Source organism: Triticum urartu, chromosome 7A, assembly GCF_056163025.1.
Source record: "Triticum urartu cultivar PI428250 chromosome 7A, HENAU_Tu73, whole genome shotgun sequence".
Classification (NCBI taxonomy): domain Eukaryota; kingdom Viridiplantae; phylum Streptophyta; class Magnoliopsida; order Poales; family Poaceae; genus Triticum; species Triticum urartu.
The window spans coordinates 643,620,739-643,638,780 of NC_141879.1; the positions used below are offsets into that span (position 1 = coordinate 643,620,739).

The 18,042-nt window shown below is 46.6% G+C and overlaps 1 protein-coding gene and 1 pseudogene across 1 annotated transcript; one reads left to right on the forward strand and one right to left on the reverse strand.

Annotated features, from left to right (window-relative positions):
* Positions 1–2,430: 2,430 nt before the first annotated feature.
* Positions 2,431–5,260, reverse strand: LOC147960985 (uncharacterized; annotated as a pseudogene).
* An 11,447-nt stretch (positions 5,261–16,707) lies between these two features.
* Positions 16,708–17,361, forward strand: LOC147960986 (uncharacterized). The gene has a single exon (XM_087533615.1). The coding sequence runs from the start codon at positions 16,708–16,710 to the stop codon at positions 17,359–17,361; it is 654 nt and encodes a 217-aa protein (XP_087389741.1).
* Positions 17,362–18,042: the final 681 nt, after the last annotated feature.

Below are 18,042 nucleotides of genomic sequence, written 5' to 3' on the forward strand. Positions count from 1 at the left end.
TCAAGAAATTCACCTAGTGGCACATTAGTATCAAGCATAGAAGTAGTTTCATCATAAGTATCATGCATAGCAGATGTGGCATCATCAATAACATGCGACATACCAGAATTAATAGCAGAAGCGGGTTTAGGTGTCGCAAGCTTACTCAAAATAGAAGGTGAATCAAGTGCAGAGCTAGATGGTAGTTCCTTACCTCCCCTCGTAGTTGAGGGAAAAATCTTGGTCCTTTGATCTTTCAAGTTCTTCATAATGATAAGAAGATATAAATCCCAAGTGACTCAAAGAATATAGCTATGCTCCCTGGCAACAGCGCCAGAAAATGTTCTTGATAACCCACAAGTATAGGGGGTCGCAACAGTTTTCGAGGGTAGAGTGTTCAACCCAAATTTACTGATTCGACACACGGGGAGCCAAAGAATATTCTCAAGTATTAGCAGCTGAGTTGTCAATTCAACCACACCTGGAAACTTAATATCTGCAGCAAAGTATTTAGTAGCAAAGTAATATGATAGTAGTGGTAATGGTAGCAAAAGTAACGGTAGCAGTTTTGGTTTTATAGTAATTGTAACAGTATCAACGGAAAAGTAAATAAGCGAAGAACAATATGTGAAAAGCTCGTAGGCCATGGATCAGTGATGGATAATTATGTCGGATGCGATTCCTCATGCAATAGTTATAACATAGGATGACACAGAACTAGCTCCAGTTCATCAATGTAATGTAGGCATGTATTCCGAATATAGTCATACATGCTTATGGAAAAGAACTTGCATGACATCTTTTGTCCTACCCTTCCGTGGCTGCGGGGTCCTAGTGGAAACTAAGGGATATTAAGGCTTCCTTTTAATAGAGTACCGGACCAAAGCATTAACACTTAGTGAATACATGAACTCCTCAAACTACGGTCATCACCGGTAAGTATCCCGAATTATTGTCACTTCGGGGTTAACGGATCATAACACATAATAGGTGACTATAGACTTGCAAGATAGGATCAAGAACTCACATATATTCATGAAAACATAATAGGTTCAGATCTGAAATCATGGCACTCGGTCCCTAGTGACAAGCATTAAGCATAGCAAAGTCATAGCAACATCAATCTTAGAACATAATAGATACTAGGGATCAAACCCTAACAAAACTAACTCGATTACGTGATAAATCTCATCCAACCCATCACCGTACAGCAAGCCTACGATGGAATTACTCATGCACGGCAGTGAGCATCATGAAACTGATGATGGAGGAAGGTTGATGATGACGATGGCGACTGATTCCCCACTCCGGAGCCCCGGACGAACTCTAGATCAGCCCTCCCGAGAGAGATTAGGGCTTGGCGGCGGCTTCGTATCGTAAAACGCGATGAATCCTTGTCCCTGATATTTTTTCTCCCCGAATGTGAATACATGGAGTTGGAGTTGAGGTCGGTGGAGCACTAGGGGGCCCTCGAGGCAGGGGGCGCGTCCCCCACTCTCGTGGACAGGGTGTGGTATCCCTGGCTTTGATTCTTTCGCTAGTATTTTTTATATATTCCAAAAATATTCTCCGTTGATTTTCAGGTCATTCCAAGAACTTTTATTTCTGCACAAAAATAACACCATGGCAACTCTGCTGAAAACAGCGTCAGTCCGGGTTAGTTACATTCAAGTCATGCAAGTTAGAGTCCAAAACAAGGGCAAAAGTGTTTGGAAAAGTAGATACGTTGGAGACGTATCAACTTGCCGTGTCCAAAATAACATTCATAATTATCTTTGTCCAAACAAGAAACACTAATTAAGTTTCTATGACATGCTGGAACAAATAAAATATCTCTAAGTAGAAGATTGAATCCATTAGCTAACTCCAAGGAGATATCACCAACAGCTTCAACTTCTGCTTCAACGCTGTTTGCCACTTCAATGCATCTTTCGCTTCTTTGTGTAGTCCACGTCGAATGGAATCCCTGTAAAGAATTTGCAATATGAACAGTTGCTCCTGAGTCAACCCACCAAGTGGGTTTTGAAAACTGTGTATACAGGGATTCATTTACAAATGAAACTATATTGTTACCCCTTTTTGCCATGATTGACTTTAGCCAATCAGGGCAGTCGATCTTGTAATGCTCTGTCTTCTTATAGTGGAGACATGTGTCTTTGTCCATTGGGAAAGGCTTCTGTTGTTGCTGATACGGAGCTTTACCATGTGACTTTGAGGGGGAACTTTTGCTGTTTTGCTCGTAATTCTTTTTCTTCGGATCCTTCACATAGTTGAGTGAACCAGCAAGTGAGGCTTTGAGTATGTCCTCTTCTTGGACACACATTGCTATTGTCTTTTTAATGTCCCATGTTCCAGGTGACATATTGTAGTTTACAACAAAAGTTTTGAAACTCCTTTGGCAGTGAAGCCATGACCAGATGAACCACGAGCTTTGGTTTGATCTCCAGATCCTCATCCACGGGCTTGAGCTTTGCTGCCATATTGCTCATCCTGAGGATGTGCTCTCCTATTTCATGACTACCACCTGTGTAGTGTTCTATCACCAGTTGCGTTAACACTTGGGTGGCATATATCTTTGAAGAGCCAGTGAACTGGCTCTTTATCTTTGTAAGCAATTCCCCTGCGGAAGTGCACTCTGCAATGGAGCCCATAATGGTGCTCTCAATTGTATTCTTTATAAATGTCATGCACTTTTTGTTTGCATTGACCCACTTTTGATTTTCTATGGAGTATGACATCTCCAAAGGAGCATAACCCCCCCCCCCTCTTTTTATCCCACGCAGCATCATCATCAGTGGCCGCTCTTACTGTCTTTGTAGGTCTGGCCGGCTATGGAGTGTCCACAACCCAGTCCAACTCAGCACAGACAAATGACAGTTCTACTTTCTTCCTCCACTCAGTGTAATTATCACCTCTGAGTGTCGGAACATCTTTTAGGCAATTCATCAAGTGAAAGCCTCCTGAAATCATAATTTAAGTGAGTTCAGTATAACAATCATATGCATTAATCTAACGTTGGTCAAATTAAACATACGATTGTCTATGCAATTAAATCTATATTACCGTTGGGCAAAATATTAGAAATAAATGCATCTTTAATTTCAATAATAAAACATGATCATGTTATTAACAATGTTGGTCATAAAAAATAACATAATCATATTCATTTTAATAATCACTTTAACAGGCTCTTAAAACCTTAATTCTTTTTAAACTTTTATTTACTTTGTAAAAGAGCACTATTAATTATTTACGTAGCGTAAAAAACATGAATAAAGGTTTCATGAACTTTTTACATTTTACATAAACTTTTTTTTGACTAAATAAAAATTCATGAACTTTATTATTTTCTTTGTAAAATTCATGAACATTTCTTTTTCTGAAAATTTTCTATTTTCATTTTCAGAAACTTTTTCTGTTTACTTCGCTATTTTCTAAGCAAAAATTTTCGTTGGAAAAAATTGCATAGAAAAACTATTTTAAATTTGCCCAAAATATGGACAAAAACACTAAAAAAATAGAAACGGCAGTTGAGCCCCAGCGTCGGCCTGGCGCGCGAGGCCCGCAGCGAAGGAAAACGGCCCACAACCTGCTCTCCAAGCCACGCCGCGCGAACCGGCCTTCCCTCGTCCTGGGCCGCCTCCTCTTTGGCCCAAAAGGCCCGCTATGCCGGCACCGCCCAATCCTGGCCGTCAGATCAAATCCGACGGGCACCACACGGATCGGCGGATCAAGACCGGTGCCCTGCGCCAACGGGGGGAACCCTAGTTCATTTCCCCACCACGCGCCTCTCCCTGCATCTCGCTCCGCAGCGGCGGATCTCCAGCAGCGGTCCAGTCGCGCCGGCGGCAAGCCGACGAAGGCGTCAGACGCCTCCGCGCCGCGCGAGACTCCTTTTCCCCTTCCATTTCACCTTCCACCGCCAGCTAGCAGGGAGAAAAAATAGAAGCCCGGTGGCCTTTTCTCTTCCTCTCGCGCCCGACGGCGTTGTGGCGATGCGGCGGTGCCTTCCCTGTCCCCCTTGCCGGCGAGTGCGTGCACCCGTAGGTGGGCGCACCGCCGTCAACCGGTTCAACGGCGGCGCCCTTTGCCGGCGACCGCGTGGCCGTCTGGTGCTCTTTGCCCCGTTTCGGGGTAGGTTCTTCGTTCGACGCCTCGGCTTGCCGATGCGCGTCCGGATCGAGAGGAACGGCGCGGCCTTGCGGTGGCGCTCTTTGCCGGCAAGGCCCGAGGCCCTACTCCGGTGAACTTTTGGGCTTTTGTTTTTGTTTGCTTTTCTCTGCTAGGGTTCTTTGGGGAGGGATCTTTTTTTTCTTTCTCTGTTTATATTTTGCACCAAAAATCATAGCCTAGCATGGCCTGATACCATTGGTAGATCCTTTGGATCGGAGTAGGCCAGATCATTCGATGAACCTACCTTCTCCTTTGGCTAACGAGCTCGAGCCAGAGGACATCGTGGTACTATGGCGCACGGTGATGGCGGAGTGTGGGCGAGGTGGTGGCGGCGGAGCTTCCCATCGGCCTAGCGCAACCCTAGACCGGATTGGTGTGTTGGTGGTGTTGTGGTGCACGGTAAACCTCATGATGCGTGCCCTGGCACCCCACCTTTTTATATTGCATTGGCGACAGAGGCCCACCAACCATGGTTTGGTTGGGCGTCCCCGATCAAGACATGATGTAAGGGCCCGTTCGACCCGTTGGGCTCGAACGGGAGAGAGATCAACCTAACACCTAGCAGACGTGAAAAGAGTCGAGTGAACTCGATTCATATGTGACAATGGTGTCAGCAACGAATGGCCAGTATACAAGTATGTCACTGCAGCGGTAGGTCTGTTGGTTTCATGATTAATTCATTTTAGTTGTATATCAGTGGATGACCGGAGAAGGAGGAACCACTTATTATTGTGCAACCAACACAACACTCTCATGCATGGATACGGAATTCCGGCGAGAGGCCAAAGCGGTTGGAGTAGGGCGGCAACATCTGCGATGGATGCCCTGTGCCCAGTGCAAAGCTATTCTGCTCCCATGTTCGCTCGGAGCTTCAAGCGCGCCTGCATCCGGCCCCCAGCTTGGTCTCTTTTGACTAGGGAAAACTAAAAAAGAAGGCGACAGAGGAAAAGAATTAGCCCGTACGTACATACGTCCAGAGATATATATGTATTCTACTATCTTTTTCGACCACTTGGTTTTGGATGGTAGTTTCTCTCGGATAAAGATGCCGTCCATATTTGTACATATGGTGTGGTTTTGTCATTTTGCCAAGCAACTGTCCCTGCGGCATTCTTGGCTCTATCCTAAGACGTATGTTCGGGGTTGTATTTTTTTCATGATAATATGTGTCTTATTTATATCATAAAAAATAAAATATAAGTCTCGTAAAGATTGACATGACAAAACTAAAAAGACAACAGAATATCTTCGAGCTTGACATCAACGTTCGTCACCTGTCTCCGACATCATCACAATAGCCGCCGAAAAAGAATGATGAATCATCTCCTCAACCGAGCTCGACGTAACTCCATCTATGATATGCAGCTTTGCACACCTTAAAGATGGCTCACCAAAAGTGAAGCCCTTACCGTTGAACGAATTAGACTGTGCAACACCCCAGACACGCCATCGAACTCCAGATCTAGCACCCCACCACGACTAAGACGTCGAAGAAGGAACTCATACCTGCCATCCACGAACCACGAACCCGACAAATGTTCTGTCTTTTAGATGTCGTCGATACAGACCACAATCTGTACCTGCTTCTGGACTACCGCCCAAGCTCCGCGCTGACGCACGTAGAAATTGACAACTTGTCAACTTGCATCGTGTGGTCCGTGGTGAGCGGTCGAGACGCTGGCGTGGCTACACAACACCAGTTGAACTCGAGACGCACAAGCAAACTACTCGTGTGCACACACGGGCATACATATACATAATCACATCATGCAATTTAAACCTATATCGATGCATGGGATCGCTCCGTCGCGAACCCTAGCTAGCTTTGGATGCATGCATGAATGATGTGTCCGTGAACCAGCCGCTCATGCATGTACGTGACATGACCACTTGTAGCTAGGTAGTACGTGATGAGCTCGACGTGATATTATTACTGCACCACTTAGCTAGGCACTGTACACCATGCTGCTACGGCTATCTCGGCCAGTAATTATGCAACTCGCACGGCAGAACCATTATGTGTAGCTATATATGATTATGTAATTATGCAGCTCAGCACGGCAGAACCATTACGTGTAGCTATATATGTGTACATGCAATGTTGTGCGGGCAGTATATGTGCGCGTACGCACCCACGCGTTCCCGCTGCAGAAGGCGACAAATCGGAGTGCACGGTTGCACCATGTGCGCTGTGGCGGAGCTAGGAAGAGAATTATTGATGGGCAGTTGTGCTGTAGCACGAGGACATTGTTGCACCCAAGAAAAACACATACACGAAACATTATTTGTTGAGGGCAACAAGTTTGAAAGCCCGGCAAATATTTGAAAGCTCTTAAAAAATTGAGTTGGAATTATTGCATTTTATTCAAATCCCAAGAATCTCCCAAGCTACCACAGAGTCGAGACACTCTGGTGGAACATGGAGCCAAGTTTTACAAAGTTTCTTGGTGCAATCTTCCCTAGCCATTACATACGCCGCGCTATTCGCAAAGCGACACACCCAGCTTACCTTAAACTCATCGAGAGTTTGAAGTAGTGTTTTGATCTCCTGAACCATATGCCCATATGTAGACAGATCCTTAGCATGATCCTGTTTATTTGTTGAGAGCAACTTCACTATGAAAATTCTATGCGGACCAAAAAAAATTGCATTAAGCTACTACCACTAGAAAGCCGAGTTGATGAGCCATGTTTTTTTTACCGTGATGCAGCTGGGGCACTCAGACACACTGGAGATGAGTCTTACAGGTTTGTATGTTTCTGTTCAAGCATAAGGTTAGTCATTTCATTTCGTCTTCCGAAAAAAGCTTGCTAATCACTTGCAAAATAAAAACTTGCTTTTTTACTAAAAAAAGCTTGCTAGTCATTTTAGAATCAGTTAGGTATCTGGTCACATCCACTCCTCAAATATAAGTGTCAATTTCCTTATTTTTCCCGTTGCATTGTTGGCTAGACACTCCCAGTTTACCCGTTTATTCCACCTAACAATATGCATCTATCACCCATTTAAACTCTGCATGTATTGCGAGACCTAGGAAATTGCCGCATTTGTATCAGTAGGTGCGGATTTTCTTCTAATACATCCAAATTGACCTATCTTCAACCACCGAAAATCTAGGTGTTCTTGCCATGGAAGCATCCCCCTTTGGTACTTTGACTTCAGTCTTCAGGAATGCCCACCAGAGACAAACAGCGTATCCATGCTGTTAAGGAAACCACATCATCCTTCTTGTCTTTTTTCTTTTTGCGATGATGATGTAGTAACTCTAGCTCAGAATCCATGGTGGTTCCTTGCTGCAAGTCCTGGGTAGGAATGAATGTCTGAATCTTTTTTGTTCTGTGAAAACATGTATGTGGTCCGTCAGTGTCGGAACCAAGCACAAAACAGAGACATATATGCTGTTGTTCGGTGAGCTGGATCCACGGCGTTGGGTGGCGATGGGAGATGTGGACATGGCTGGCCACGGCTCTCCGGTTCCTTCCACGGCGTGATGTGAAGCGAGCGCGTGGTGTCCGCGTCCGTGTCTGTCTGTGTTGTGACGATCTGGACTGGAGCGATGGCAAAGCGGGACAAGCCAACAAAGGCGCCTGTGGTCGATGGAGCGCGACGGTTGCTGCCGCTGCTGTGCTGCTGCCATCCTCCGTCGCTTTCCGTTGCGGTGGCCCCTCACTAGTAGAAAACAGGGTTATGGTCCAGGCCGGCTCAGCCCATTAGTCCCGGTTTTAGACTGAACCGGGACTAATGTGAGCATTGGTCCCGGTTCGTGCGGCTAAGGCATTAGTCCCGGTTCATCTAGACCTTTTGGTCCCGGTTGGTGGGATGAACCGGGGACCAATGGGCCTCGCTCCTGGCCCACAACCATTGGTCCCGGTTCGTGCCACAAACCGGGACTACAGATTAGACCTTTAGTCCCGGTTTGAGGCACGAACCGGGACTAATGGTCCTATTTTCAAACTATACCCCCCTGGATCGCCTTTTCAGTTTTAAAAAAAATAAAAGAAAATGATGGAAATGTCAAAAAAATAAAAGAAAATAAGTTTCACATGTGATATGTGGTCTAGTTGTTGGGAAAATTTACAAATATGAATTTCGACTTTATTTACAAAATCTCTCTGGAATTTGTAAAATGGGCATAACTTTTGCATACGAACTCGGATGAAAAAGTTTTTTATATGAAAAATCATCTACTCGAAAAGTTACATCCGATGGAGACCGCCTACGGCCTGTTTGCAAATTTCTAGAATCCTCAAATTCCAAAAAGAAAAAAAGTTCTGCTCAAATTTCAGTTTTTTTAAATTTCAGTTTTTTTAAATACTTATTCAAGAAGTATTAGTGTTACTAAATAATTATTCAAGAATATTAGTGTTATTAAATAATTATTTCACCTTTTTTGAATTTTGGTCAAATCTGGTCAAACTATGGTCAAACTATGGTCAAACTGTGGTCAAACAATGGTCAAACTACTTATTCAAAAATATTAGTGTTACTAAAAAATTATTGTTTTTTAGAAATATGTGACTTCATGCTCAAACTAAATTCCTGAGGGTTAATAGGATTGACATCTTACTATTGTTAGGAAAACAACAAGTGCAGACTTGGAAATGAGGGAGAATAGAACCCGGAAGTTAAGCGTGCTCAGGCTGGAGTAGTGAGAGGATGGGTGACCATTCGGGAAGTGAGATGATTTGGAATGATGAGGGGTGATTAAAGATTAAATTGAGCAGTGATGAGGGGTGATTAGAGATTAGAGGTTAAAATAATTCAGAAATTTGAAAATAAAAAAATTTCAAAAAAAAATTCAAAAAAAAATCAGGAAATTTCCTTTAGTACCGGTTGGTGTTACCAACCGGGACTAAAGGTGGACCGGCCACGTGGAGGGTCAGGGCATTAGTACCGACACTTTAGTCCCGGTTCAGGAACCGGGACTAAAGGCCCTTACGAACCGGGACTATAGGCCCTTTTTCTACCAGTGCCTTCCTAACCGAAAATGTGTGTAGGCCAAGGCTCCACGAGTCGCTGACTGGCGGGCCCCATGCCGGCATTGTCATATCTTGTCGACGGCGGGCTCCTCGGTCGGTCGCCTTCCGTTGCGACAGCGCTTTCCTAACCGGACATGTGTGTAGGCCAAGGCTCGGGGAGTCGCTGACCGGTGGGCCTGGGCCAGGCCCTGTCATATCTTGTTCTTTGGTTGCCGTTGAAGTCGTTTTCATCTTGAAAAGAGCTAGGGTCTGAAGTGTGAACCCCGTCTCTTTTCACCCCTCTCGTGTCACCGCCTCGTCCGCCCCTCTCTCTTTGATCGGTGTCGTGTCGATCTTCTTTGCTCTTTTGTCCTCTCACACGTGCCCGTCCACCTGCAACCCTTTCCACCTTGCCGTGTCAACCATTCCCTCCGCTGCTTACCAACCACTTCTCACATCCTTACCCCATATCTGTCCCCATATATAGCCATGAAGCTAAAAATATAAGTGAACGCTTGGCTTACTCTTTTTTTTTCATTTCTACATAATGACATTTCATGTGTGTAGCATCCACTTCGATCTCTTCACGTCACCACTCTATAGTTACCTTTCCCACAAAAGTTTGATGGGTTGGGCGAATTTACTATCACTATAATCTGTACATTTTCATCTCCTCTCCTCTAGATCTATCAATTAGCCATGTTCTATCCTCCCTTTGCCAACCATTGGCCTTTGAGCTTCAGGGCTTATCGGCCGCTTTAGCTCCAGCGATGGTGTTGTGCTCTCGATAATATGCCTCAGGCTCCCTCAATCCAATCTTTTCTCCTTCAGTTGTGTGACTGGGCCTGAATACGTCTTGCCGGCTTGGTCGAGCTGGTGTCGGCACTTCTGGGAACAAAGGCCCTCGATCCTCTGTCTGTCTCGTTGATGACCTCGCTAGCTTAAGCTAGGGGTTTGTGGGTGTTCGTCTTGAATGAGTGTAAGGTTCGACACGGCGTAGTAGATGTGGTGCTAACTACCGAAGTTGTTGTCATTCTTCTTGCTCTTCTGGTCTAGCGACGAAGGGAAATGAATCACGACAAGCGGGACGGTGCTCCCGCTGTAATTTGTTCAGCTGCATTCATGGTCTCACCTCTTCTAGCAGTTTACTATAAAGTTTTTTTCCAACGGCCTCATGGAGAGGCGATGTGCTTCGCTCTTTCATGCGTTTGTATACCGGCATTTGTGGTTCTTGTGGAACAGGTGTTGTGACTGAGCAGCAACAAAGTTCAAGATTAGAGAGCAACTCAAATTTTCTTTTCATTTTTCTAAGAAAGAGACCGAGAGGCCTTCCTCTCCGATTTTCATTAACAGAAAAAAGATGTCTCGGCTACTCAACAGGTGTAGTTCTTTTCACTTTTTTTGTGGAGCTTTTTTGCGAGTAAAGTAGATGTCCACATTTGTACCCTTTTACCACGTCTTTATGTAATGCTTATTTCGTGAGGGGTGATAGTCTAGTATTAGAGCATTTATATAAATGCCTTGGCGTATGGTTTTGAATAGCTGTCCACACTTGTACCTTTTTACCATGTCTTTATGTAATGTTTTTTTTCTCCATGAGGGGTGGATAGTGTAGCAGATCATTCGTATGGCTTGGTGTATGGTTTTGAAGAAAGTTGGAAGGTGCGGTGCCGCCGTATATGCCCCCGCGCGAGTGAATAATATAAAACTACCACTTTTCGCGTTATAATTCCAAAAAAATATTAAAAATTTGTTTGTGACTGATAACTACCACTTTTGGTATCGGCTGTTTCAAAAAACTTAAAAAATTAAACCGGTTTATGACAGGTTGGACCCGCATCAAAACGAACCGGCAGTTTGACCGTTTGTTTGACCATTGGATGACATGTGGGGCCCACATGTCAATGCCTCTTCCTCATTTCCTTCACTCCTCTCTGCCTCCCTTCTCCTTCCTCCACGTCAACTCCCCACCGTTGACAGACCCCGAAGTTCATCGGAGATAGCGACACGACAATGGGCGCCGGCCACACCGCTGGCCTACGCGCACGACCGCCTCCCTTTCCACTAGCGCCAGCCGCCCCTTCTTCCACCTCGCCGACGTCGGCCGGCCGCTCCTCCGCCTCCCCAACTGCCTCCTCTCCCAAGATCCTCTTCTCTTGCTCGTAGTCTATAGCCCGTCGCGCCACCCTCTACGGCCTGGAGCCATGGCGCCACCAACCAGAGGCGCTGCACCGCACTGCCGGGCCAACCTCGGCAGCCACCGCTCGGGCATGGTCTAGGTGGCGATGGGTCACGGTTGCGGGTGGACTGGGCGGCTAACTCCGGCAGGAGGCCTCCCTGGATGCGGTCCTCCGTGGCAGCATCCAGCAGGGCGATGAAGCCGTCCACCTGCACCTTGCACGTACTGGATGGCGACGAGCGACAGAAGGGAGCTCCACGGCGGCGCCATGGCTGGCCGGCGAGCATGGCTGCGGGCGCGCGGCCATGGGAGGAACCCGATTGCTTTTCTAAAAAGATTACAAGGACCCGATTGCATTTTTAAGACATTTACAAGGACCCAATTGTTTTTTTATGAGGAAGATGCACTGACAGGTGGGCCCCACATGTCATCTAACGGTCAAGCTGACGGTTCGTTTAGGTGCGGGCCTGACCTGTCATAAACCGGTTTAATTTCTTAGCAACGGGCGTTTTGGGTTTTTTGAAATAGCCGACGTCAAAAGTGATAGTTATCAGTTACAAACATTTTTTGCCAACCAACCTGTGGTTGGATGGTTAGAGCGATTGTGGTATCCCCAGCCCATCAGGGTTGAAGTCCTGTTGCTCGCATTTATTCCTGGATTTATTTCAGAATTTCCGGCGATGCGCATTCAGTGGGAGTAGACGTTCCCGTCAACGACGAGGCGACTACGGTGACTTCGTAAATTTCAAGATGATATGCCGGCTCAGTCTTTCGAAGGTGCTCATAGAGATAAGGTGTGCGTGTGTGGATTCATAGGAGTGAGTGTATGCGCGTGTATATAAGCGCTTGCGTTTGTACTGTGTTCAAAAAGTCACAAACAAATTTTTGATAGTTTTTTTTGAGCCATAACACAAAAAATGATAGTTTTATACTATTCACTCTCACTCCCGTAGGTACGCGGCGCCGGGTTCGGCCGCCCGGCGCCAGACCCAGAGAGGAGGCCGAAGTCGATAAAAAAAAAAGAGGAGGCCGAATAACCGATCGACAAACAACGACGGGGTAGATGGCCTGCGCAGGCCAGGCGCGCGCCTACCGCCTACCGCCTAGTACGTACAGTACGATACGATCTCCGGCTCGCCGGTTGATGCGTCGACCCGCTAGCTAGCTGCTCGGACGTATCCCTGGCTACGGGCGGACGGGTGCGTGCATGCGCCGATTGCAGTTGGCGGCTCAACCGTTTTGTCGCGTGTCTTCTTTGGCAATTGCCGGCTGGGTACGTCGGGGGCGCAGTGGTACAGCGACTCGCATTTCCTATCGAAAAGGAACGTACCGGTACCGGGTGTGCGCTACAGTAACAGGGAGGGCCAGCAGTTTTTTCTGACGTCCCGGCCGGCTGCAGCACTGTTGGAACGCCCAGTTCGGATCACAGTAATCGCCGGGCGCAGTGCTCCTCTTCGTACATGCAAAGTGCGCCATTCCCAGGCTACGTACGCAGATAGTACGCCGCGTACTGTATATCCTCCACCAAAAATCCTCCACGGACCGGATGGGGTGGGGTGGCTCGCCTCGCCCGTGATGCGCGCACTGTTCACGGGTCAAGCTCAGGCCCATCGCCAGCGCGCGGCGGCGACCAAAGAAAGGTGCGCGGCGCGGCGGCCGTCGCTGTCGCGTGGGGCTGCCGGCGGTGTGCCGAGTAGATGTCGTGTCGGGAGCAAAGCTTTTGGCTCTAGTTGCTTTCGTCGCGGCTGTGCGCACAGTGATCTCGCTCGGCTGGTCACATAGCTAGCTAGCTGCTCTCCTCCGTGCAAAAGACAGGACAAGGTTAAGAGGGGTGGCGCTGCCACGCTCCAATTTATGCTGCTGCCTCGTGTGTACCCGAGTATATAATTGACTCCTCATGCGTGCTATTTTTTCTTTTCTTTTTTAAGGTATGTCGTGCAGTAGTTGGTCCATATATTATTCTTTGCTTGAGATTTTCTTTAAGTTAGATCGTTTTAAGTCGGCAAAGATAGGGCATGGTTAATTAATACGGTTTTGCTATTTCCCAGGTGCCTAAAAATTTTATGTTGCATCAGTCATCTTCTTCCTTCTTTCCAACATCACCAGACAAGAACTAGCATACTATCTATCTTAGGGATGGGGGTACAGGGGATCGCCGGAGGTTTTCACTGGTAATGCAGAGCTTAGAGGGATGCCCGGGGTGGTGGCCAGGAACGGCGGTTAGGGGTGGTTGAGGGGAGGGCGAGGTGCCAAGGTGATGCTCGGTAGCGTCTGCCAGCCATGAATGGGGCGGGCAGGCCGTGGGGAGGAGGAATTGCCCGCGGGAGGAAGAAGATGAACAGTCCGCTACATGACTATGACCGTCGTTGGATATTGATTTGATGGGCAGGAAAGAAAGTGACTGATGGAAAGATTTTTTTTTTCCAGCCACCTGTTAAATACAAGGTCATAATTAATAATATAACCAACTGCTAGGTATAAGATCTTTCCATGTCACATATAGCTTATCTCATAGCCAATATGTATAATGGTTAATTATAAAGAAGGATTACTTTATTAACCCATGATCCACCTCACATTTTCTCAATGGTATTTGGGGCAAGTGCCACGGGATAATCTACAACTCGCTTCTCTTTTCTCTTCTTTTTCTTTTTTTCAACTCAACAAAACATACTACTCAATGTCAAAAACGTTTTTATATTATGGGACGGAGAGAGTAATTCTTATCCTCTGCTTACATCACTTTATTTTATGCTTGATCGTGTTAGGCTGGTCATAGTGGGGAGTAACTTATACTAGTGTCATGCATATGACACTAGTCTAAGTTACTACATTCATAGTGCAAAGTAACGTACTAGTAGTATCATATGTGGCTTCATTTAATGACTTGTAGACTCACATTGCCTTGGAAAGCGCTATGTTACAGTAACATATTATGTTACCATTTCTCATTAATTGCATGCCACATAAGCAAAAATTTCTAGAAGTGCGCTATCTTAGTACCTAAGTTACTCCCACTATGGGAGTAACTTAACTAGTAACATCACACATTTCAATACAAGATTTCTTATGTGGCAGCTAATTAATGAGAAAAGAGGGATTTGTGGTAACTTAGCTAGTTACTGTAACATCGGACATTTCAAGACATAATGAGTCTATAGCCTAATAAATGAACTCTTTTATGATACCACTCATATGTTACTACCCACTATGGAGGTAGTAACATAGACTAGTAACATTGACAAGTTACTATTCTATGTTGCTCCCCACTGTGAGCAGTCATCATCACCACGGCATGGACCACATGTGCAGTTCTATTTATTAGCCACGAATTTTAGAAGCCGTTTATTCCCTTGCGCAAGTTTTGGAACACCCTAGCAACCTTGAGCTGAGCCCATCCCCATACGAAAAGAAAAAAGACTGGTAGTAGTATAAATACAGCCGTTTCATACGTATTTAGTTGTATCAACAAGCAAATGGGATCCCCTCCAAAAAGAAAAAACAAGCAAATGGGAGCATCGAAATAAGTCGACTGAACAGCACAAGATTTGTAAAGGATGAGCCTGCCGCCAGCAGATCGGCTCAAAGCGACCTTCAATAAACCTCCGGTCATTGCGTGTTTGTGTGTGTTTGTCGTGCAGGAAAAAGAAGGGAGAATCCAAACTCACATCCAAAAGGCCGTGCGCATGCATGAGCTTCCTGCTTTTTGGGCATGCTCGAAATCACTTAGAGTAGGACGAAAGAGAGAAGGACGCTTTGCACTTTGGCCAAAAACATGTGGAGGCGCAGAAGGAAGGAAGCTCCTCTAGCCGGCATGGCATGGCGTCCGTGACGCGGCGCGGGCCACGCGAGGTCGGGAAGGGGGACACGCCGCACGGGTACGTGCTCCAGTCACACGCATGGACTCGATCCGGATGTCACGCTCCGGCGCCGGAGCGGACACGGGACTTTTGGCGCGACTCCCATCAGTATACAATATACACGTCCGTCCGGTCAAGTATGTACGTGCAGCTCACGGTTGCCCGTCGCGGCACGACCCATCCATCCATCCGTAATAACCAGTAGAGAATATTTTCTGTTGGTGTACTTCGGTGTCCGTGTTGATCGGCTATGTACGTGGTACGGAGGGAGGAAGCGGTAGCACTTGACATCGGCGCACCGCGGCACGGAGCAGACGAGACAGCGGAGGCATTTCTTTGCGTGCGCGCGTGCGCGTCGTAGTTGGAACTGGTGGCGTGGAACGAGCTCCAAGCAACGCAAGCGTGCAAACTTAAACAACAACGTACGGCGTACTTGTACCACTAGCAGCGGGACTACCCACCACCGGAGGGGAACTAAGAATGGGTGGACAGCTTCATGAATTCGTGGCATCATGTCCATAGAATAGAACACGCTCTCTCACGCTGTAGCAGCTGCACTTGCTTAGTAGAGCAGCTCTAACAATGGATCGATGGATTATTAAGCAAACCCGCGACGTAATGGCCGGTCAATCCGTTGATGGAAACCATGGTCGATGAAAGAATCAATGGATCCATCCGATGCACCTGCTGACCCGCCGTTGGTTAAACTAACGATGCCGGCCTATCTTTCTGTGCCGGCGAGGCGACCAACTTAAAACTAATCCAGTTGGGTGGGTGGATCCAAGACGCACGGCGCGCGGCGCGGACGACGCCGCTGTCGCTGCACGCTTGCACGCACGGGTGTGTGCATTATTTTTCTACTAGGAAGACTCGATCTCCGCCCAGGCCGCGGAAGCGCGCGAGATGAAACCGCCGCGTCTCCTGCTCCGCGCTGCTCCCGCCAGCCTGGGGTCGGTCGCCATGGCCGGGATCCCGGAAGGGAACCACACATTCAGTGCACTGTATGATCTCGATCGGAACCAGAGGGCAAACTGGCCAGTCGGGTCAACCATGCTGCTCATCGAGTTGATAGCCCTGGTCAACGCTTTCATCTCATCAGCAAAAATGCTACACCTACGTAGCAGGTTACGTAATTTTCCTTCCTAAGTCCTAACTCTAATCATCCCATCCCTCCCGGGCCTTATTTTGTTTTAATCTAATTAGACCACGTGAGTTTGTATGTAAGATTCGTAAGAGTTTTTACATAGATGTAGCAAAGCTCATCTCATCAGCCTCTTTCTTTTCTCTTAGCAAAAAGAAAAGGAAAAAAAAAGCCTCTCTCTTTTCGGTAATGTTACGGCAAATTTAGTTGGCATGAGGACGGCGATTTAGTTTATGAGCACGGCAATTTTCTGTCAATAAAATGAACCGAGCCGGATTTGTTATGTTTGCCAATTTTCTGTTCAAAATGCGAACATTCAACATTTATGTTCTGCAAGATCTGACCATCTGCCGCTGCTACTTCAGTTTGGGGGAAAGCTGGAGTACAGAAAGAAAAAAGAGTTTAGATACGAAGCCATGTGGGAGAGGGAGGGATCATTGCAGGAGTTGATTAAGGGGATTTGGAGTAGGGAAGGATCTGCTGCAACACTGCGGGAAATTCAGAACAAGGTGTGTGCTATTCAGCAGGGGCTCCGCAAGTGGAGTGATTCAGAGTTTGGTTCAGTTGCTAGGCAAATAAAAAAGCTTCGGAGCAGAATGCAAAGTCTCATGAATAAACCACAGGATGCTGCAATCGACAGGGAAATAAAAAGGGTCGCGGATGAACTGGATGAATTACTCCTACGCGAGGAAATTATGCGGCGTCAGAGGTCTAGAGCAACATATTTACGCGAGGGGGATAGGAACACGTGGTTTCACCGGCAAGCTACTTGGAGGAGGAAACAAAATGCCACTACAAAACTGAAAAATGCAGATGGCCAGTGGGTTGAGAAGAAGGAGGACCTCCAGAACATGGAAACAAGTTATTTCAAGGAGCTGTATACTGCAGACAAGGACGTGACCCCACATGTACTGCTAGACTTGTTCAAACAGATGGTTTCTCAAGAAATGAATGTGGACTTGGAAAAAGATTTTACCGAGAAGGAAATTAGCGACGCGCTCTTCCAGATTGGACCGCTTAAGGCCCCAGGTCCGGATGGCCTCCCTCCCCGTTTTTACCAAAGGAACTAGGGGCTATTGAAGGAGGATGTAGTGAAGGCTGTACAGAATTTCTTTGTTGAAGGAATCATGCCGGATGGTCTAAACGACACTACAATCGTGCTTATTCCCAAGGGAAATGACCCACAATCGTTGAAGGATTTCAAACCGATTAGTCTATGTAATGTCATCTACAAGGTGATATCAAAATGCTTGGTCAACCGATTACGTCCTATCATGGATGGTTTGTTATTCGAGACTCAGAGTGCTTTTATTCCCAGCCGGATGATTACAGATAATGCATTGATCGCTTTTGAATGTTTTCACAAAATCTAGCACAACAAGTATCCTATGAATACACACTGTGCATACAAGCTTGACCTTGCCAAGCCTTACGACAGAGTGGATTGGAGTTTCTTGGAAGGTGCTTTGAACAGGTATGGGTTCAACAAAAAATGGATAGCATGGATTATGGTCTGTGTCCGGTTAGTGAGATATTCTGTGAAGTGCATTAGAGAACTTCTAGAGAGATTCCAGCCAACCCGTGGGCTTAGACAAGGTGATCCCCTCAGTCCCTACTTATTTTTGTTTGTGGCAGAGGGTCTGTCTCGGATCCTGTAGAGGGAGGTTAGTGGTGGCAACATCTTGCCGTTAAAAGTTGCTCGAGGGAGCCCAGGCATCTCTAATTTGCTCTTTGCGGATGATTGCCTTCTT